Raw genomic sequence first — 23,879 nt, forward strand, 5'->3', positions numbered from 1 at the left:
CAATATGACACGGGAAGTCAGACCAAAACATATTCTGTGTTTGTGTCCTCACACATGGAGGTTTCTTGCAGCTCCAGAGCAACGGGTCTGAATCGTGTCCGTTTTATTTTAGTCCCAAAAGTTAAAAAAGTGGATGAAATGTCTGTGAGGGACATGCAGTGAATCCTTGTGAATGGAAGCGTGTTGTTGGGAACTTCCACGCGGAGTGATTTCCTTCCACAGAGACACCGTGAGGCAGGACTCTGTGGACGACAGGAAGTAGACAGGGACCTGACAGGAAGTAGACCGACACCTTCTAATTATTAGGATAAAGTCACAACACGCAACAAGTGTATTGGCTCTCATAGCGATCTCGCCGCCATGCGCTGACGAGGCTCCCACATTACCCAAAATGCAATGTCTTAAAGTGACAGGCCCCGTCACTACCAGATCTGTCTTGGAATTGTTTTTAAAAAGACAAACAAAAATAAAACAGACATTAGTTATTTTAAATTGCCATTAATTTATATTTATTTAATTATTGAAGTTGTTTTCCATCAGATATATAATAAAATATTCATCTATTTATATCCTATATAATGGTGTTTTTACTTTATATATATATATATGTATGTGTGTGTGTGTGTGTGTGTGTGTGTGTGTGTGTGTGTGTGTGTGTGTGTGTGTGTGTGTGTGTGTGTGTGTGTGTGTGTGTGTGTGTGTGTGTGTGTGTGTGTGTGTGTGTGTGTATATTACAAAGAACTCATATCCTATGTCTGTCATTTATCACATCTTAATTGTGCTGGTATTTGGGATTAGGCAAGATCTTTGCCGACTATGTCTATTGGCTTAAAAACTTAAAATGTTGCCTTAATACATTAGGCTTAAAGGGTTAGAGGCTTAAAAGCCTATAATATAAGATATACTTTCACACATTTTATAGTGCTTATGTTTGCAATTAAAGTTTATTTCAATGTTCATTTAGCAATTTAAACATGTCAGCCCCGTGAGTTGGTTTCCTGATAGGTAATAACAGGTGATGTAGTGGGGAGTGGTTGGGTGCAGAGTTAACTATTGTTCCCGCCCATTACCTGCCTCCTAAGTGTGAACAAAGATTTTAGGTGTACCAACATTCAAATAAGTATATCTTCTTCAAATACTTTCATATTTTAATCTGTGACACATCATTTGGAAGCCTACAATCTGCACGTTTGTAATTTGTAAATAATGGAACAAAAAGACCTTGCCCTGCTTGGGACCCAAAACACCAGACTGTCACATTTGACGAAATCCATATCGAGGTTTTCTTAAGAGTCTCATTTGATTTTGGCAGTGGCCTCGCCCTCACAGAAGGGGTCAAGTTGCTGATGAGTTCAGCGCTCAGTCGTCGGGCGATCCTCTCGGTGCTCGGCTGCCATGACCACGTCAAGTCAAAACGAGGCGAAGCAGCTAGAGATACACAGATACAACGCAGCGGTGATTTACTGGTACTTACCTAGACCCCATACATCACCGTAGTGATGTCCTTGCATTGAGCTCCTTCCTGTTTCATTTTTTATTCTGAGCCGCTCTATATTGAGTACCCAAGAAGGGGTATTTGGTACTTTTACTCAGTCCGAAATAAAAATATCCACCGTACCGAGCATCGTCTTAGGGGCTACTTATTTCGATAGAGTGGTTTTGTAGAACTGAGCAAAGAGCGTCGCACTTTGTGCTCCGGTCCAGCAGCAGCAACACGGCGTCTCCTCGGAACCAACGTAACCCACGGCCCTCGCCACCACAGTCTAATCCCATGTTTTGGTGTGGGCGTGTGGGCGTGTGGGTGTCGGTGTGTGTGTGGGTGTGCCGGTCTGTGCGTGCGCGTGTGCGCAGACAGGTTCTCACAACCGCGGCCCGGACTCAAAATAACTATTTAGGTCACGCCTTCATCCTCTGGCTGCTATAATAAGTCGGTCAGCAGACGGGGGGCGGGGCCGAGCAGGAAACAGGAGATCTCCCTCTGTCCTTTACGTCCCTTCTTTTCTCTGTTTAAGAAAAATAAATAAAATATCAGGAAGGAAGGATACCCCCGGCCGCCTCCCTGGTGGCTGTTTAGCGGGAGGCCTGCTAAGTGTCTGTTGTGACAGCCGGGGGTCTCGTGAGAGCCACAGGGAACAGCTTGCACCCCCCCGCCCCTGCCCCCCACTCCGCCCGGCCTTCCTCACCTCCTTCGCACCCATATGCCGCCGTGGCCTGGAGGTCTGGCGTGAGGTCTCACTCAGGCCAGCAGCGACATGCGCACGCACACACACACACACACAGACACACCACACACACACACACACACACCTACCTCAGCAGAACATCAGCAAACACTACCTGGGTGGGCTGTTGGCAAGCCATCAGCACGTCTGCTGCTGGTCCGGCACACACACACACACACACACACACACACACACACACACACACACACACACACACACACACTTAACAGACACTGTCTTTACCCTCATCTTGGCTCTAAGACGTCACTCTCTCCTCCCCAGGGTTTTCCTCCTTCCAATCCATTGATAATTTTTTTTTTTCCGTTGCCACTTGAGATGATGGGAATGTTTTCTGTCCTTTTTTTTTTTTTTTTTTTTTTTTTTTTTTTTTTAAATCTTTATCCATAACTGTAGTTTACCGACCACAACTAGCTCTACCTCTTCACGGCTCACGTTCACTTGTTGATCGTTTCCGATCTTTGCATTCTTACCAACAGTGGAAACGTCGTATAGAGGGCCACATGCAGGACGCAAATATATTGAATGGCGGTTTCTTAAAAAGCGCCTGTTAAAGAAAGTCTTAAATTGGGGCTTTTTCAACATATTAATAATAATCTTAACGATTATATTTCAAGGCGTTTAGTGAGATTTAATTTCGTTGTTCACCGTTTCTTGAGTCAACTCAATAATTATGAGAAGATATGAGCTCAAAAACCTCGCTAGATGATGTCTGCCGTCGCTTTTGTTTTTTTGAGTTTTGGTCCAAATTGACCTGTTTTAGTCCATTGTAATTGAGCCTCATTTGGCTTATTCAACGCGTGAAGAGAAACAAAAGCGATTTCGGTAATAAAATCCTACATTAATCGTGGTTAGGCAGTAAACTGCGCCCGCTGTGATGAGACATGTCATGTTTTAATTGCATTGCTTTTTAATTGCGTTGACGGCATCTGCCTCGTCTTCCGGCGGCCGTAAAATTGATTCAATCCCTTATAATAGCAATAATAATTGACAGTCACTCAAACCTCGTCGCTAATCTCGTCATTTCTACCTGCGTTTTAAAGTTTTCAATTAAACGTTCGCTGGGAGTGGAAAAGCAGTAACTGCTGCCAGACGAGGAAGGCGGTGCCGTTGTCCCCCGCAGATACACCGTGTTTATCACCGGAACACAGCGGAGTTTTATGTTTGTTCCTCCGTCCAATAAAATCCCTGCAAAAGCGCATCGCACGGCCGATCAAACTCCTTACCTTCACCACGCAAATGATGAAAACCTTCCCCTGGGTTTGTGTAACATTGGCAGTAGCGCTCTGCCGATGTTTGGATGCAATTATAAATATGGCCGAGCAACAGAAATATCTTTGTGGGTTAAGGTCAACGCCTGAGATTCGTTTGCCGATTTGGCTTTTCTCCGTTTGGAAGACGGTTTGTGCAGGGTGGTGATTGAACGTCAGGAGAATCACATCCTCAAAATCCTCCCCCGCATCCTTCCGTTGACTTTTGCGACGTGGATAAAAATGCATGTTGCGTTTGTTTGGGAGGCACGGACCGGATAAATTTGGCGTTAAAACCTAATACGTACGGTGTAAAACGTAAGAATTCTACTTATTTACACCGGGATGCTCGTGGAGACGAAGATTTGGGCTTTTAACCCCAGCGAATGGTACCATCGCGCCGGTGCCTGTTGCACCCCAAGGCAATTCATTTCACGGCATTTCTCTTCTTTATTCGCCGTAACACCCCCTTTTTTCTATGGCAATTTGTCAGCAACGCAACAAAAGCTTGGGCTCACGTTGTCAGAGCGTAATATTCCAAAGCCTTTCATCGCTCCCATCCCAATCAATACGCTTCCTGTTCTCTAAGTGAAACGATTTTCTTTTCTCTTTCTTTTTTCCCGCTGTTGATTGTGACCTTTTCTGGAAGGTTTGTTTAAAGCTTGACCATGAAATGTTCTGCTTGGATAAAGGGGAGGGGGGGGCCTTGAGTCTTGAGTCTTGAACGATAGATGTATAGCAGACTGCGTCGTTAAAACCCTCCCCTCTTTCGATCCGTCTCTCCTTCCCTCTCTCTCTCCCCCTCTCTCGCCCTGTCTGCGTATCACGTTCGCTCGGTGGTTAAGCAGGACGGACGGCCGACAGAACGCAGATACCAGTGGAGTCGTGGCATTCAACTTTTCAACTCTGATAAGCCCCGTTGACTGATCCAGAACAGGGAGCTGAGCCGAGTGGAGTTGTGCAGACCCGCATTCAGCCCTGTCTCTCTCTCTCGCTCTCTCTCTCTCCCTCTCTCTGTCTCTCTCTCTCTCTCCCTCCCCTGGTCTCCTTTGGGATTAACCAGTTATCTGATTCTGGGGCCTCGGCCCCGACCAAACCTCTCACCCAGGGTCAGACTGCTTCCAGCTCCCCATGCTTCACCTCCCACTCTCCCCCTCCTCTCTCTACTCAACATGAATTCTTCTCTTCTCACCTTCATGCTCACCATTACTGGTGGATATTGGCATCGGATATAGAAATTTTAATTGATTGCAATTAGACTCCAATTCAGTGGATTCAGACTTGAACTGTGTGAGCTCTCAAGTGTCATAATACGAATTGCTCAAGTGTTTATATTGAGTACAAGGTGAGAGGTGTCAATGCTGCTTCTATTATATGTTTGTGCGTTGGTGCAACGTGATGCCAAAGCTGAACAGGTTTTGAAAGCCTCCGGTTTACGGGTCAACTGTCATGAACGATATAGTGTTCGAATGAAGCTTGCGTATAGTTGCCTCCTCAAACTGCCACGGTTTTGGATCAAGGGGATTTCTGCGCTGACTGTGGAGATGCCCAAAATAATGTGTCTGGTCAAAAGAGTTGGGGAAAAATCATTTGCACAATATTTGAAGGAATATCTGGAATTCTCACAGCTTACAGACAGTTTTATTCTTGAGATAATTTCTGTCATTATCATTTTTAATTCCAAGCGATTTTGCTGCGCCTCCCCTGGGACCTCTTCAAGGACCCCGAGGGCTCCACGGACTCCATGTTGAGAACCACCATTTCCCGGTCCAAAGCAGACTAGAGGGACTAGAGGGAGAAAATCCGATACAATAAAAACATAGGTCTTCATGTTCTGATGAATCAATATTGATCTTCAGCAATACAAATCACAATGAATCTGAAAATCAAAGCTTTCATTTTATGCAGGCCTACTTACTGCCACATATCTGAATAACTACACAATGATATGGGGCTTGACTCTTGGGCAGTCAACTTTTTTTGGTGGGTTTATAGTATTGTGTGTATGTTGTGTGTGTGTGTGTGTGTGTGTGTGTGTGTGTGTGTGTGTGTGTGTGTGTGTGTGTGTGTGTGTGTGTGTGTGTGTGTGTGTGTGTGTGTGTGTGTGTGTGTGTGTGTGTGTGTGTGTGTGGTGGGGGTGTAAAAAGAGGAACCTTGAGGCATGCGATGAAATTCAACTGCCCTTATTTGACTCTCTGTAACCCCCCCGAGGGGGTCCCAGGGGGCGTAAATGCAGATTTGTCATTTACAGATTTTCCGTTTTATTCATGTATTCATTTTTCATTCCTAAAGGTCAGCCGGTGTGTGTGTGTGTGTGTGTGTGTGTGTGTGTGTGTGTGTGTGTGTGTGTGTGTGTGTGTGTGTGTGTGTGTGTGTGTGTGTGTGTGTGTGTGTGTGTGTGTGTGTGTGTGTGTGGACTAGCTTTAAGTTGTTGTATTGACAATGCATGGAAAAAAAGAAGGAACACTACCCACTCTGTTTTATTCTGATTCCTTCCAGCATCTTGTATCTGGTTGAATTTATAGACAGGAGATGATGCACTTGATTTCCATGTTGCTCCCATGGTCGACGCCTGCTTTGATTGTTTCCAGCCTCTCGTGTAAGTCGCTTTGGAAAAAAGCGTCTGATCAATGAATAAATGTAAATATGTGTGTTTGGCGGATTGATGTCAGTGCAACACGCCTCGGTGGGGGTGATTGTTGGGGTTTTTAATTTGGGGCGGTATCGATCCAGAGGTTTTCGGTGGTGGTGGTGGCGGCGGAGGGCCCGCTCCCGGTTCCTCGCGCGCACCGGTTCCAAAATGGCTGCCGTGCCCCCCGGAGTCTCCCCCGTCCTGACGGGAAGTGGGGGGAACATCCTGGAGCCGCACAATAGGGAGCCATGCCGGCTCCCTATTGTGCGGCTCGCGCTCTCTCTCTCCCTTCGTCCCTCCATTCCTTCACCATGTACAAAGGTACAAAGTCTCAGGAAATTGGAGTTGAATGGAAGGATCAAGAACAAATCGCCCTTTCCGTCCTGATGGTCGGAGTCGACTCAGAGGACTTCCAGAACATCTGCAATTAGAACGGCCGCGCTTTGAAACCTAACTCTGCTAATAAAAAACACAAATAAAAACCTTGTCACAGAGATCGGACATAGCCAGCCTTTGTCCATTTGAGTCAAGTTTGCCTTGGCCGCCTGCCAGGGAAACACACACACACACACACGCACACACACTTTTTCCCTCCCATACACTCTGCCTTTCTTCCAAAGTGTGAGTGAATGGCAGCGTTGCCCCCCGATGATGTCATGGCTCCGGAGAAAACACCCGTCACAGAGAGGGGACAGGGGCCCGGGCCCCGGCTCTGTGAATGTGATTCCAAGTTATGATCCAAACGACGGAATATGCTTTTGTGGTCTTCGTCTTTTTGTCTGGTTCGTTTCCCTTTGTTTCATCATCCTCTACAGGGGTCTGAAAGTCAAAGTACCTGGGGGCCACTGGCCAGGTTGTCTTCTCCTGGGGGCCCACGTTGCGCATCAAAGGAAAACTGCTTAGCTCAGTGGTGTTTTGCCTCATGATACATCTGCTAAATATAGACACGTTGTCATTAAAAATATTTGTTATATTCTGAAAACATTAAGTCATATTGTGTGAATTAACTAATCATTGTGATTTTAAAATTCAGAAGGCCACATTTAAAATATAGAAGAAGAAGAAGAAGAAGAAGAAACAGTCTTTATTTGTCACACGACACTCCACAACACATGCTTGCACACACACACACATGCACATGCTTGATGGTGGCCGGTGAAATGGCTCCTCTGCTTTTGACCCATCCTGGCTTGTCCTTCCTCCGGGGCCACAGCCAGGAGCAGTGGGCAGCATACGTGGACGCGCCCGGGGACCAGGTGATAAGTGTCCATCGCTGGTCAGACGATGATGGGTGCATGTTTTTGGTGGGGGTCCTTACTGACGTGAGGTGGAGGAAACCCCATGTGAACACGGGGAGAACATGCAAACTCCACACAGAAAGGCTCCTGTTTTTTTGGAAGATGTGGAGTGGAGCGTGGAGCGTATTAAATTGCCCCGTGGACCGAATGTGGCCACCGGGCCGGTGGTTTGAGACCCCTAGCCTACAAAATCATGCAACCCGTGCACATAATGCAGCGGGGGCTTGATGAGGTCGGGTCTTGTCTAAACAAGGTAGTTCCTTAAAAGAAAGAGCTGTGTCGGCCCCGGTGGGTTCAGTTAATGAGAGAGAGAGAGAGAGAGAGAGAGAGAGAGAGAGAGAGAGAGAGAGAGAGAGAGAGAGAGAGAGAGAGAGAGAGAGAGAGAGAGAGAGAGAGAGAGAGAGAGAGAGAGAGAGAGAGAGAGAGAGAGAGAGAGAGAGAGAGAGAGAGAGAGAGAGAGAGAGAGAGAGAGTCATGTTACTGAGACCTGGGGGAGACGGGGGGTTGGATTTAGTCCACTGCACAGACTGCAAGGAGCCTGCAGACGGGGGGGGGGGTTTGGGGGGTGTGTGTTGAGGGAAGGTGGGGGTCAGAGGCCTGCACTTGGGGGAAAGAAGGTGTGTGTGTGTGTGTGTGTGTGTGTGTGCGTGCGTGCGCGCGCGCGTGCTAATGTCAGCAGAGTGTTTGAGAGGGTTAAGTGATGGATTTGTCTTTGCGTCCTGGTTCTCTCTGCAGTGTGACGGTTCAAAGCGTTTCCCCTGCTAAATGAGTCAGCACGTGCACACACACACACACACACACCCTTACAATGAGTCTCCCATCAGCATCGTTCTTCTGAAACACTGCCGTACACTCCAAACTCGCACAACATCCTCAACTCTATCCCTCTCCACCCCCCCCCCACCCCCACCCCTTTACCCCACCCATTCACCTCCGCCTCGGCCCACACCCGAGGCGAGCCCCCAATATGTCCGGGGGAGAGTGATGTTCCGCTGCTACCGTTTAATAGAGCTCCACCTTTCCTCCGCTGCGCACATTACTCACGCCTGCAACAGCGCACGCGCGCACACACACACACACACACATATGCTGTCCATACAATGGGGAGCTCAGTGGAAAAGCAGCTGATGAGGCCAAAAAAGGAGGAGCAGGAAGCTTCTGGAGGTTCTCAGTTTGATTCTCGTGGAGAGTGGAGTGAAGGCAGATGTCGTACGGAGCCGACACCAACAGGCTCCGGGGTCCAGCCCGGTTTGTTTTCGCCCGGATGCCCCTCTCCATGCGCCCCCGTCTCCCTCTCCCTCTGCACTTGTCCCTTGGGTGCTTGACCTTCCCTGCGGGTGCTCGGACCCAAAAGCACGAAATCGGCGACGTTGCGCGGGGCACACCAGGCCGCCGCTCAGGTGCAACAAGGATTTTCAGTGAATGCAATCATGGAAGAGCTCATTGCGAAAACAAATTTAAAAAAAAATAAATGAAAATAAATAAAAAAAATCCTACATGGGGTTATTTTGGTTTTAAGGAAGGACGTAAAATAGATCATTTTCCGCCTTTGCCAACGTGGCCCGGGACGGAGCGCCGTGTCTCACCGGACACGGTGTGAAGGTTCGGTTAAAGCGATCGCTTAATTAGGCGTTTGTTTGTTTTTTTTGTTTGTTTGTTTTTTCATTTTTTGGGGCCGCACAACAACGGATAAAGAGCAGAGGAGCAAAGTAAAAGGATAAAATTGTGTAATTGTCCCTGAGAAAGGAGCCGTCCCGGCTTGGGTCCCTACACCTTGGGTCACTCTCCCCCAGAGGGGTGACTGCGGCTCCCCCGGGTCGGGCCCCCCACCCCCCGGTAACAGGCGTGTCGGGGGGCGCGCCACACCCGCCGCGTTGTTCCTCCAATATCTGAACCGAGCCCTTGAAAGAAAGAAAAGAGAGGAAGCTCATTTCTGAATGACCTGGAAACGGGGTTTACGGTGATTTATTTCTTCTTTTCGAGGATTTCTCCAGGCGGCGAGAAAAGCACCGGGCGCGGTTAAAGAGGCGACACGGAATACCAGTTTCTATTCATCACGCTTTGAATTGCAATTTACAGGTCATTAAATTAGCACAGGACAAAAATCGCCCAAAAAAAAACAGCCGCCGATGGACTTCACACACACACACACACACACACACACACACACACACACACACACACACACAATCATACACACACACGCACACACGTGCACACACGTGCACACACACACACAGCCTCCAGCTGGAAGGTAATTGCTCCTGTCAGTGTGTGTGTGTGTGTGTGTGTGTGTGTGTGTGTGTGTGTGTGTGTGTGTCTGTGTGTGTCACGCATCAATAAAATACAATAGAACGATAGAGAGACAGAGAAAGAGAAGAAGGTATGGGGGCAGCCTCTGTGTTCCACAAGGTTATTTTAACGGCAGTTGTTGAAAGGGACGTGACCTCCTCCTCCTTCCTTCCTCCACCTCTTCTCCCTCCTCCTTCCTCCTCCCCCCCCACCTCCTTCCTCCTCCTCCACCTTCTTCTTCCTCCTCCTCCTTCCTCCTCCATTCACGCTCACTATCACGTCGTTGAGTGGATGTGATCGATTCAGTTCGTAAGTCCTGGAGAGAGAAATCCACCAAGCTCCTTGTACTTGCCCGTCTGAAGTTCTGTGAATATAAAGAGCTGGTTGGATTCATTCCAGATCCTCATCTCTGGCCTGAAGGAAACTGTTCATAGCCTGGTTCTCTCTGTACCAAATCTTAAAAACGATTAAACCTCACTCTCTGATACCTGCAGACACCCAGGGAGGGAACGAGAAGAGTGCAGAGCGTTTCAGCATGGTGGGATTTGGGGTCTGGGGGGTGGTGGAGGGGGGCAGGGGTGCTTTCAGTTTACTCCCTGGCCTCCCGCTACCTGCTCGTGTCAGGGATTGTGCGGTGACCTCTGACCCCCAGACAGGCGAGAGCGCCTTGGCGCATCGGCCATAATTAACAAGCCGTATGGCACGACGATCTCCAGAGAGAGGCTGTGTGTGTGTGTGTGTGTGTGTGTGTGTGTGTGTGTGTGTGTGTGTGTGTGTGTGTGTGTGTGTGTGTGTGTGTGTGTGTGTGTGTGTGTGTGTGTGTGTGTGTGTGTGTGTGTGTGTGTGCGTGTGTGCGTGTGTGTGAGATCAGACTGGGCAGAAGGGACAGCAGATGCACATGAAGACAGACTCGACACACACAGAGGTCCGTCTCCAACCCCAGGACGCTGTGGGAGACTATTAGCAGCTGATTTTTGACTAAAGATCCTATTTTTCAAAAAAATAAAAAAAACATTGAAATAAAATAATTCTTCACACCAGTCCACAGGACTTTACAGTTGGCCATTAGAGCACTCTGCCATTCCGAAGGATTAATTAGATGAAACGAAATTATTTGTTCTATCCCCCTGCCCTCTCTCTCTCTCTCTCTCTCTCTCTCGCTTCTTTGCCTTTAAGTGTTTGTGTTTTTTGTTGTCCTGCAGGACTGCGTGGCTGTGTTTCTCTAAAGAATGTAATCGTCGCATTAAGAAACAATGGAGGGATTACACACCCACACACACACACACACACCCACATACACACACACAAATGACCGGTCCACCCATTAATACCGCACTAGATTTGTGCAACTCTGGTTACAGCGTCCGCGGTGCCTTTTATTTTAATTGGAACAGAAAGCGCATGTATTGAGCCGCACGGTGGGTCTGGGCATGAGGGAACGGAACGTGCAGATTCCGGTCACAGGATTACCGGGGGCGGGGGGGGCGGCGCGAGCGCCATGCGCCCCTCGGCCGCGGCATAATGAACATTAGGGCTGCGGCATAAATTTAATGGCCTGTGAAACAAACAAACGTGGCCGAGGCCCACGCACAGTGCATGCTAAGTGGCTCCATTATTAATACCGGCTTAGAGATGCCATTGTGTAAATACACTAGAAGACACACACGCACGCGCGGGGCCCGTTGCGACGTGCGGGACCGGCGTGGTGGGAAGGTAAGCGCAGCCTTTTGAAAAGGAGGTCACGTCCCTCTCGTACCTGCGGGATTAATTGCGTGTCGGTAGTTAACGACGCACTGGGTCCGGGCTAACCGGAGCAGATAGCCTTTCAACCGGTGGGTCTTTGTAGCTGGGTCACATCGGTTACACGGCGCTCACCGCACGGGCAGGCGAGCGGTTGTTAACAAGTTGATACGACGCTGCGTGCGGTCGGTGCTTCCGGCAGGCCGTCGCCTCTCGCCATCTCAGCGATTGGCTGCTCTTTTCCAACCGGCATAGGAAGCAAGTCGCTCGCTCCGCACTAGGGATGTCGACGTTAACCAGTTTCACAATCAACTACGCTTATAAAAATCGGGGTTTTCAAACCCTAGAGGCTGTGCTGTCTAGCTGCAGCATTCAGCCTTAGAGTTGTGTGTCTGGTCCAGCCGTCCACCCCCGCACGCCCTGGAGCTGCTAAAGTCTCCCTGGCGCAGCAGGACATGGATGCTTTCAACACAAAGACGGTAAACACGTTTTATTTGCAGGACCCAAGTAATAGTTTTGGATTCTACAATGTTTCTGTGTGCTGTTCTTCAATCAATGTAGCGGTGCATAATAAATGAGTTTATAATAAGCCTCCGACTGTAATCGTACCTATAAAATCACAGACCGCCACATCACTTCTCCTTACACAATCTGCTTAATACAGAGCATCGATCATGACGAACAGTTTTCAGCTTTGTGGCACAAATCCACACAGCAGGACACGGGCCGGGGGGGCCAGGGTGGCCGGGAGGGGTGGGCGCAGATGCCTGCGACATGAATACAGATACAACATGGCCGGGGGCACGAGGGCTCTCCCCCGGCACGCATTTCCATGTAGCAGCGTGTCTGACTGGTTTTGTGTTTGGCCAGGGGAGGCGGCGTATCGGGTGGTGTTTCTTTTGAGGGTCCCTCATGGAAATCGCCACAGAACATCTTTTTTTTTTTTTTTTTCCTTGCTCACTGACTCTCAACAGACCACTTGGCTATCCAAAAGTGGTATCTAATCCAACAGAATGTTTCCATTGATAGTTCCAATGCCATACCAATACAATCAAATGTTGATATGCAGCCGTTATGCAAGCAGTTTTTGTTTAAAGCAGTGGAACTTTCAACTCAATTTTCCAGTAATTAAAAAAAATATTTGGGTCAAATGTGTTGTAAGTTGTGAACATACAAGACGTATACTGTAGCTGTATATAGATGTGTCTGGGTTTCTGAGTTTGTCCACGTTGTGGAGGGACGGGGCCCCTGGTTGTCCAGCTCGGGAGGGCCCATGCTGAGCACAGCATGGGCCCACTGTTTTGGAACCCATGCTGTGTCTCACGCTATGGCAAGATAAATGTTTGAGAAGCCGCTGAGACCCTTTGTGTCCCAGCCTGCAGGGATTTTGGGGGGGGGGGTCTCGCTGCATTAGCTGTAGTCCTGCATGAGCTGGACCTTTTAGAGCTGCTCCTTCTGCCCATTTCATCGTCTTTCCCTTATTCTCTTCCCTGATCCTGTCCATTATTCTCTGCAAAGCTGGGTGGGAAAGGTCACCAAACTAAGTGCTGGCGCAGCTGAATCCAACGGAAATAAAAGCGTAGATGAATAAGTAAAGACATCGGTGACAACAAGCCTGGACATGACAGCAGAGATGCTAAGTGCTGGCGGTTTTGGATCGAGGGAGACGGGGGCTGGACTCTCCAGCACCTTTATGTGAAGATTTCTGGATGAAGCATGAATGATTTATTATGTAGAGTTGAAATAGGAAAAGTGATTGGCCAGTCGGTCATTTATAGAAGGTGTCACCTTTGAGAGCACATGTGCCCTGAACATAAAAATCTGTCTACCAATTGATAGATTCCAGATTTCATTGATGGATGATAGATGGATAAAATCTTGTTGGCTTCTATCGTTCTGCTATATATAAAGATAAAAGCTAAATGATGGCTCTGCACTGAGTAATGGACTCCAATAAATTAGTCCACACGACCTTACACTCCTTTCTTTTATTTTTACTCATGCAGTGCCCGTTCGACACTGCACATCCGTGGGTCCTCAGCGATACACCCGCCAAGTGTGAAGTAGATCCGATGAGCGGTTGTGGAGATAATCGTAGAATATACATACACACATATACATATACATACACACACACACACACACACACACATACATACACACATACATACACACATACATACACTCATACATACATGCATCCATACATACACACATGCATACATACATACACATGCACACGCACATACATACATACACACATGCATACATACATACACACAAACACATACACATGCACACGCACATACATACATACATACATACATACATACACACATGCATACATACATAAACACATACACATGCACACGCACATACATACATACATACATACATACATACATACATACATACACACATTCATACATACATAAATTCATGCATACATACATACACATATGCATACATACATATACATACATATGTGCAAACACATGCATACATGCATGCTTACATACATACATACAGAGATTCCTTCCTTTAAAGTTAGATTTCACTCCCTCCTTCTCTTCAGCGGATAACACACCAATCCAAACTTCCTACACTCCCCGACTCCTTTCCCAGTCTGCCTCCTGAGTAAGGCAGGGGACGGCTTGTGGTGATCCATCAATCCAAAAAGAGAAACAAAAACAAAACGCACCCACGATCCCTTGGGGCAGCCCTCACGCTGGGCTCTGGCCTGCAGTGATAGCATTCATGTCGTCCTGCCACTTCCCTTCCTTCCTGCCTCAGCCCCCGCTCATCTCAGGTGGCAGGGACGCCGCTTATCTAGACAGTGGATCGGGCGGGTGCTGGGGGTCTGGGACCCCTGTTTCCCTGCCACCGGCACCATTAATCCACTGCAGTCAGTTTATCTGACAATCGGGGGTTTCCTGCTCCTCCTCGTGTATCTTCTTGTTAGATGCACAGGGAACCCTGTCATGACACAAGCTAAAGAACACAACGAACAAAGTCTACTTGCACCTGGCACCTAGATCTGAGCAATATATCACTAAACTCTCAATATTATGAAATATCGGCTGGGATTTTGGGAATCTTAATAACGTTATGGAGTTAAGTGTTACATTATAGTAATGTATTGGAATATTCTGAACTTCATAGACTGCTCCAGCTGTTCTAAATGCTTCTACCATCTTGGTCATAATATCCACACTATTCAGGCTTGTTTCTCAAATGTTTCTTGAGTGTATCTTATTGAAGTAGTCATCCCCAAAAGTATCATCCAGGGACCGGTATTTGTGAAACCATATTGTGATTTTGTCATTCTCGTCCAGCACAACCAGCACTTATTTTTGGGGGATGGAGAACATTCCTTGACTCTCAGAAGTGAGCGTTGTTTCCCATTGGCTTTGTTTTTTTTCCCCTCGTTGTCTTATGCGAATGCATGCGCGCCCTGCTGCCGGGTGGCCCACTCGCCGTGCGCGGCCCGCTCTGATTGTGGCCCTTGTTTCGTCCCTGTTCCGGCTCTTTGTATACAAACCCTTGAGAGCAACAATGCCAGTTCATATGATTTCCTGTGCCTATTGTTGCCCTGCGCCGCCGTGCCCTCGCGAACATCCACTCCATGGAAGGTGGGGACAATAACTCAATAACCGTGGATGCGCTGGTCCTGCATCTGCCCCGGCTTAACCTTGAGAGCTCTTCCTGCCCCCTCCCCGACCCCCCTCCCCTCCCAGCATGTCCCGACTTTCCACCTCTGGACCCAGGCGCTGGTTGGCCCGCTTGTCTGTTGGCTGGGTGTATTCCTGGACTTTCTGCTGTCGACTGCCAACCTAGCTGAGCCGCTGTTTCTGGAGTAATAACTCTACATAGCTCAGGAAAGACAAACTCTAAATAATCCATGACAGCAGGAGCTTTCCATTAAACATTTTTCAACATACCCTCAGAGACTTTTTTTTTTTAATCGAATTACAAAAGGGAGAAAAATTGGGCTTTGGCGGTACTGACGGATTTTCCTTTTTCATTTTGCGATTTGCGAGTCTCATTTGTGCTTGAAGCGTGGCTGACCTTCACCATCATAATAGCACAATGGCTGGTAGAGACGGAAACATACTGTTCCCTCTTCTCTCCTTTTATCCCTTACTTTATTCTAACGTTGTGCGACGTAGATGAATGTTTGAGCCTCCCGCTGTTCAAACGGCCTTCTTTGCATGTTTCTTCCTTTTCCAATTAACTTTACAGACTTAGAAGTTGTCGTCATTGTGTTTGTGGAAGAATAGAGAGGGGAAATGGGACAATAAAAGTATTCCTAACTGCGGTCTGTTTGCCGTGATAGCCCTGAAAGACGTGCCGCGTAACGTTCCTTTTCATCTGGAATCGCCCGCCTCGTTTGAGGCCGGCGGAGGTGTAGCACGCGGGCCAAGTCCTTGCATTGAAACAAGAGAAATGAAGCCTCGCCGCTCCATGTGTTGCCGCCAAAACGCCCAGATATGTTCCAGAGACGTAATCCTGGCCCTGCTTGTCTTCGCTCTTTTCTCAGACCTCCCCTCCCTCCCACCACTGTGTCCCCCATTGTTCCCTGGGATCAAGTTCACCGAGGTCGGGGCGGAGGATGTTTGGGGGAGGGGAGTGGGTAAAGTAATGGGACCCTTCTCCCTGCTTCTCCAGACAGGTTGAATAGGCCCCGGCCCCTGCCCCCAAGCCCTCAGCACAGCCTCCCTGAATAGGGGCTAAAAGGGCCCGGACCCCCACACCCGCCCTCCCCTTGTCTTGATCAAGCCCGTCTCGAGTTTCGCCAGACCTGCCCGGCTTCCTGGCTTATCCATATTTCAAAGTGCCGGGATGTTCACACTCACATGCACACGCTCACGTGTACACACACACACACAAACACACACACACAAACACACACACACACACACACACACACACACACACACACACACACACACACACACACACACATACACACACCACCATTTGGTTCCCACCAGCAGCCAGGCTTACACTGCATGAACACAGGCTGGGAATCTCAGCCTGGTCAGAGGCATTTTCTACTACTAATATTACCATAATTACAAGGTTCCCATAGGGTCCTTAAAGGGCTTGAATTTTAACTTTTTAGATATACTGTATGATGCCTATGAAAACCGATAAACCTCAAGTAATGGATGACATTTTATATTGTATTGTTCTATCAATAATAAATAATAAATCAATGCAATCAAATCCTGTTTTGTCATGATATTGATGGAAATTGTGGATTCATTCATCAGTTGCTATCTTTAATTAGAAAAACAACAAAAAAATCATCAGGCAGTCCCAACAGGAATTTCCACAACAACAAACACAATAATGAATAACAAATCAATCTCTTGTAACTTTGCAAAATTTCCACGACTTTTCCTCATTAAATGTCCAAAACAACAAAGCACTTACACTTGTCGTCCTGAGAAGACAGAGCCTACATCACATCGTCATACAGAACTGATTCTATTTGGTGCTTACCAAATGTCGCAATGAACGTTTCTTTTATGATAAAAATAATAATAATAATAAGTACAGATGTAAAGATGAATACAAACATATTTCCAGTTGCTTATGTGACATGCATAATGTGTTTTATCACAGGAAGTGATGGCATGTCTTTATTCTTTGGTGGAGACTTGCATTGTTCACCAATTCCCACAATTTTACTGCAAAAAGAACCCACACAAAACTTTACAACAAATTGCAACACAAGTTTGAAAGATACGCTTCAAAACATCAATCAAAACATGGTTTTTGATGACTTGTGATCACAATCACTAAATACCTCCTGCAGGGACTGATGAGGTGTTTATTATTTTCACATTATTATTGTCACAGAACCAAGATAACCGCTCGTGTTACCCGACGTTTAACATCCAGTCAAACAAGGAGAAGGAAACTTGAAGAACTGGTTAAATTGCCTTGATAGAGTGATGAATAGTTTGTGGTTTTCTAACGAGCTGCAGAAAGCCCTGTGCACGTGACCCCTCCGGCCTCGGTCAAGGGGTTAAGACGTCCTCCTTTGATCTGAACACGTCTCTCAGGAAGCTGTTGGCAGGTTCCACCGGGTTGTTAAAAATAAACAGTGTGTTTGCAGTAAAAAACGCCGTTGCCTGGTCTTTTAGGTTTTAGGTGTGTAAAGCTCTGTGGTGTCTCAAGGCGATTTGTTGACCAATTATTTCGTCGGTCGGACGGTGCTGACCGTGGCGAAGTGCCACAGAACAGCCTATTCACGAAAAGATGGTGTGTGTCTGTCTTAATTACAATGAACCGGTGTGCATGAGTCCGATCCACCTCCCTCACTCTCTCTCTGCCCCCCCTCTCTGTCTCTCTCTCTATCTCGGTCTCGCTGTCTCTCTCTCACCCTCTCTCTCTCTCTCTACCCCCCCTCTCTGTCTCTCTCTCTCTGTCTCTCTCTCTCTCTCTGTCTCTATCTCTCTCTACCTCTGTCTCTCTGTCGCGCTCTCTCTCTCCCCGTCTGAACTTGCTCGGTGAATGTCTTGCTGTCTGGTTCTGTGGTCGTTTTCGGTGGCATCTTGAGGGTCAAACTGCAGCTGCACATGCACACAGCCTGTGGGGAGAGAGAGGCAGGCAGGGAGGAAGAGGGGGAGTGTGTGTGTGTGTGCATGCGTGCGTGTGTGTGTGCGTGTGTGTGTGTGTGTGTGTGTGTGTGTGTGTGTGTGTCGGGTGCACATACACACACATGCACGCCGTCCCCCTGGTTGTAGCCTTTGCTAAGCGGGGTATGTCTGGTGGCAACCCTTAGTGCCACAGCGTTTGGCAGTCTGACCACTGCTAGATTAATCCATTCTACACTCCATCAGTCACTAGGCACAAGTTATTAGCGGCCAGGCAAAGCCCAGATACACAAGCACATACACATGTACGCAGGCACACACACACACACACACACACAAACAAACCCACACAAACACACTGCACCCTTGCGACTTTGCCTTCCACCTTCTCCCCAAAGTTTACGAAAGGTGGCCTTGGTGGTGAGAGGCCATTTGTCAAAACCCCCAGCCAGAGTCTCCACTTGGCTCCTTTTAATAAGGCTACCTGGGCATTCACACACACACACATATACACACACACACACACACACACACACACACACACACACACACAAATCCATATCCCTGCATACGCATACACACACCCGTATATTCAACTTTTCACATCGAACACAAGAACAGAACACTGCACTGGCTAGTGTATCGGATGGTGTGTGTGTGTGTGTGTGCGCGTGTGCGTGTGCATGTGTACGTGTGTACGTGTCTCTCCCTAGGGGCTTATAAAAGTCCCATTAACATGGCCCTCCTCATTGGTTCTGACAGCTTGATCAATTAGGCCCCTCCCCCCGCTGACCCCCGGGCCTCCCTGACAGAGAGGTCAGACACAATGGATCGCCCGGTCAGAGCATGGAAACTCTCTCTCTCTCTCTCTCTCTCTCTCTCTCTCTCTCTCTCTCTGTCTGTCACAAGCTCCCTTCGTTTCCATTCCCTGTCGTGTTCTCCCGTATCTCGGCTGGACAGAGGGCAGGTTGCTCTTCCTCCAGTTGTGTGGGCCTGATACCACGGCATAGGAGGCAGGGTCATGCTTTACCTAAGACATTTCCGATCTTATCACAGTCCTCAAAGTTCGGCACACTCGCTCACACACACACACACACAGACACACACACACCCACACACACACAGACATTACATATACACACACACACACACACACACACACACACACACACACGCATGGTATCTCCCTGCAGCTTGTGAAGGGGTACAGTTGACCACAGTGTGTTTAATGGAAGTCACAACTCAACTGTGTGTGTGTGTGTGTGCGTGTGCGTGCGCACGCTGTCCTCGCAGGGTGAATAGCAGCAGCGTCCAGGGTCAGCGGGGACAGGTGGAGTAGGCCCTGAGTGCTTCGGAGGCTGGTGGCGAAGGTCACTTTCACCAAACTCACAATTGTGACGTAATCGGCCGATTTGCGCGATTATTTGAACCGACCGCCATCATTTTGTAGAGTTTGTTGGATTCGACAGGCGTGCAATGTTTCTGGGGGGTCTTAGTTTTTGGAGAGAAATGAGAGGTTTGGCCAACATGAGGGGGGTAAACTCTACCATGCAAGCGGAATACCCTCGCAGCGGAATGCGCTCATTCGCTGCCCTCTTTGCTGAGTTTTTTCCACAACTGTTTCCTGTTTATCTTCACTGCGCTCTGTAATAAAGACAAAAGAATTGACCCCCAAAAAGATTGTCCTGAAATATCACTGAATCCATATGGTCGATTAAATTCAATGACGTAGTAGTTTATAGTATAATGTAGTTTTCAAATAGAACCTCCTCAAACATGGCAAAACTCTCGCCATGACAAATCATGTTATCGTCAATTTGGACAAAATTTAGAATTTTTATCAATGAAAACAACATGGACGCTGCGACGGCCCCAGAAAGACCATAATATCCAGTTATCACCCGGCCCCCAGGGAGGGGAGTGGGGGGCGAGCCTTTGGGGGTTTTATCCAGAGCCTCCTCTATTGACCCCCTCCACCCAACCTGCAGACGGATGAGACAGACAGGCGGACAGACAGACGGAGTGAGAGAGAGAGACGGAGCCTAATGATCTCAAGCCCTAATTGAATATTGACGTCCGCTGTGCACGGCTAAACGGGCGCCGCGTGACTCCCCTCCGCCGGGCGGACGCAGGACGCGCACCGTTTGATGCCCCCCCTCCCCCCGGCGGGGATCGTTAGGGCCCTTGTTACCATGGCGACCAGCCTTAGCCTTTGAGGTGTGAATTTCCTTTTGTTTTTCCCCTTTTTCCCCCTCGCTGCGTCCCCCCCCCCCCCCTCTTGTTTGTCGCTGAGAGTTTGACGTGGTCCTGCGGGAGGTTTTCAGGACGCCCGCGTCCGTGCCCGTCATCCGTCACGTGCCACGCCTTCTGCTGCGTCTGAGCGTGACCATGTTTGGTCTTCGTTTGTTGTTTTTGTTTGTTGTCGTTCCTCTTGGAGATGCAGTCGGCGTTTGATGGAGAACGGAGCGGTGTCCGCCCTCTCAGATCACCCCCCCCCTCTCTCTCTCTCTCTTTCTCTCGCTGTTCTCTCCTTTTCTTATGTTCTTTGCCTTGGTGCTATTTTGGTGTTGGCGGCGGCGGTGCACTTCCCACTGTGCGACGCCCCCAGACCCATCCCCTTTGTTACCACGGTGACGATCTCCAGATGGCAAGCGTCAAGGCAACGACAGCCTCAGAATGTGTTCTGATCAAGAGGGACCGATGCGAGGCTCGCACGCACACACACGCACACACACACACACACACACACACACACACACACACACACACACAATGAGGCCGCACGCATATGGCGAGAGCCGGCGTGTCTTGGTGACATACATTCTGTTCAACTCTCGCCTCCAACTCAAGACAGAAAGGCTCCGTGCGCGCTCCGGGCGGCAGAGTGCACGCAGACACACACCGCCGCCAGATAATAAAAGCTGTGTGTCACGGGAGCACAGGAAACAATCTCTCCTTTATGTGGCCGGGATGTCATTAATCTTTTCGGAGGCTAACAAATGCACTTGCATGGAAGGTATATTTCATAGGCCGACGGGCGACAATGGGGCCATTGTGGCAGCGAGCGGCGGCTGCAGCGTGATTCATTCAGGTCTTTTTCTGCAGCCTGTTTCTTTACTCAGACCGATGTGTTTACGCGGCAGAATGCATGTGAAACACGGAGGAAAGCGCCTGTTTATTTATTTCTCGAACCCGACACGGGCGGGTCCCCCCCCCTCGAAATTTGGAGGAAAATGAATTCCGCCGGCCGGACCCCGGGACAAGCGCGGCCCGGTCGGCTTTTATTTCTTAATTTTCTGGGGACTCTCCCCGCTAATCCATCAGACTTCCATTAGCTCCGATTTGTGTGATTAGTTCTAATTAATCAACCGGACCGCGGCCCTCCACCCGCTCCACCCGCGCGCCGCCGCCCCCCCCCTGCTCCTCACATTTCATTTTGGACTTCATTTCTCAGCTCTCCACCGAGCGAGAGAATTAGGCAACGATTGAGCGAGCAAATGAAAGCGGCGCTGGGCGGGCCGGGCCGAGACAAACGCTCGATGCAGTTCCACTGCCGGGTCACAGCCGGCTTACGTAACCGGGGGTTCGCTCCAACTCCGGTGTTTTTTGGGGTGGGTGTGGGGTGCCTTGGGATGCAGTTACAAATTACACCGCCAGCGACGTTTCAAGGTGGTGTTATCACATTTGCCGTCCCGTCCCCGCCTCGTCTCCCCCGCCCCTTTTTACCGTGGAACAGGGCTTATTGATCGACTCCCCGGTCGTGCCGAACACTCGGTGCAGCTATTGACGTTTTGGGGGAAGCCATGATGTCCCACCCCCACCCCCACCCCAGTCGGATACCGTGACCCGGGCACGAACTGGACGGAACCAAAAATCTGAGACCTCTGATTTCAAATTTTAAACGCAGAATTGATGAACGCTCAGAAATCTAATCTTATACGTTTGGTTTTTTTTCCGCGAAAGAGATTGGATGGGGTTGAGTAACGGTGAAACAGAAATGAAGAAAAAGATCAGTTTTTGACCTTTTTCTTTTTTCCTTCTTCTTGATTTTAATTATTCCTCCCGACACGGCGGTTGAGGGTTTATACAGCGGGACATTATGTGACGATAATCTGTCTTGCTTTCCCCTGTTGTCAGCTCTCCGCCGCCGTCCCTCCTATTGTGATAAATGGGAGATCAATTTATCAACCGCGCTCCACCCAATACCTTATATATCTCCCCCAACCACCTCCCCCAGCAGCCCCACTCTCCCTCCACTCCTTTATTTTACCCCTGTTATTACCATCCTTCCCATATAGTCAGAGTGGTGTCTGTGTGTGTGTGTGTGTGTGTGTGTGTGTGTGTGTGCGTGTGCGTGGTGGATGGTGTCTGTCACTCTGGGGCTCGCTCCACTCGGCCCGGTGGCGGACCACCCAAGCCCCTCCCGGCCGGGTCTCAGTCACCCTCGGGCTGGTGATCTGGGGGGTTCAGAGACATAGACACCAGATGACACCGTCTGGGGTTACCCACCGCCAGCTTTGTGTGGGTGTGTGTCACCTTTGTTAATCCAATATCACCGCTCAGGCGCCAGTTGTCTATTGTGTTTGTCTCGCCTCTCTCTCCCTCTCTCTCTCTCTCTCTCTCGCACGCTCTTCCTCCCCCTTTGTGTAATTAAATTAACACAAGTAAACAGAAAATAAACTTAACGTTAATGAATTGGAGTTTGTAAAATTCTAAAATATTAATCTCCCCCTCTCTCTCCCCCTCCAGGACCCCCTGGTTTAACGGCTGGGGCTTCAACCTGCCCCGGGGTCAGTCTCTGCTGGACAAGTGGAACCAGGTTCCCGAGGGCATCGACATCCTGATGACCCACGGCCCGCCCCTCGGTGAGTCCGGTCAGCCTATCAGAGCTCCCCATTCCCCAAACCCGGCGGGATCAGAACCAGAATCAGAATCAGAACCAGTATCCTAATGGGTTTATCCCACCAGGTGTATTTACATGTGCAAGCAATTCATCCGGGTGATTATTGGTGTGTTTGTACAGTTGATGAGCATTTAAATCACCTTTACAGTCAATATATGTAATATATATATTAATAATATATATATTACAATAAAATAAAAAATAGAGCTGTTGTTGAGTTATAATATAGACTCATTATTCAGACTTCTTCCCTGTCGTTCGAGGAATCGCTGTGTCTGGGTCCAAGCCCCGAACAGAATTCACCATCCAGTGTTGGTTCGGGAAAGTCAAAATTTCTCTTTTGTCTGTTGCTTTGTCCCAAATACGATTGAGTTTCCATTGGTTTTCCTGCGACCCGGTTGTTGTGTTTTGATTTTATTTCTCTGCTCTCTGCTTGTTTCTCTGCGCTCTCCATCTGGCTTTATTGAGCGATTCCTTCCCCTCGCCTATGGAACGAAGCTGCTGCTGCGGCCGTTTGATTGCACCGAAACTCGATTTGGAGAGAAGGAGCGAGAGAGAGCGAGACCGAGAGGGAGAGAGAGAGAGACCGAGAGGGAGAGAGAGAGAGACCGAGAGGGAGAGAGAGAGAGAGAGAGAGAGAGCGAGGGGGGGGAGCGAGACCGAGAGGGAGAGGGGGGGGGGGAGTGGGGGAGGGAGAGAGCGGGGGGGGGGGGGGAGATAGCGTGAGGTGGTGGGGGAACTCGGGAGAAAAGCTGGAGTTGGTAGATATCTGGTGGCTCTCCGAAAATGGAAGGGACCGAATGAAGTGAACTCATTAGTGTGTGTGTGTGTGTGTGTGTGTGTGTGTGTGTGTGTGTGTGTGTGTGTGTGTGTGTGTGTGTGTGTGTGTGTGTGTGTGTGTGTGTGTGTGTGTGTG

General features: G+C 48.8%; 1 protein-coding gene across 3 annotated transcripts in view; it reads left to right on the forward strand.

The window, feature by feature from the left end:
* mpped2a (metallophosphoesterase domain containing 2a) overlaps positions 1 to 23,879 on the forward strand; it is a 55,192-nt gene that overhangs the window by 25,785 nt on the left and 5,528 nt on the right. For all 3 annotated transcript variants that reach the window (XM_079997693.1, XM_079997691.1, XM_079997692.1), the window contains exon 6: positions 22,810 to 22,925. In XM_079997693.1, coding sequence (XP_079853819.1) covers positions 22,810 to 22,925 — 116 coding nt within the window. The remainder of the gene's footprint in view (positions 1 to 22,809; positions 22,926 to 23,879) is intronic.

The sequence above is a fragment of the Zeus faber genome (assembly GCF_960531495.2).
Source record: "Zeus faber genome assembly, chromosome: 3".
NCBI classification, from domain to species: Eukaryota; Metazoa; Chordata; class Actinopteri; order Zeiformes; family Zeidae; genus Zeus; species Zeus faber.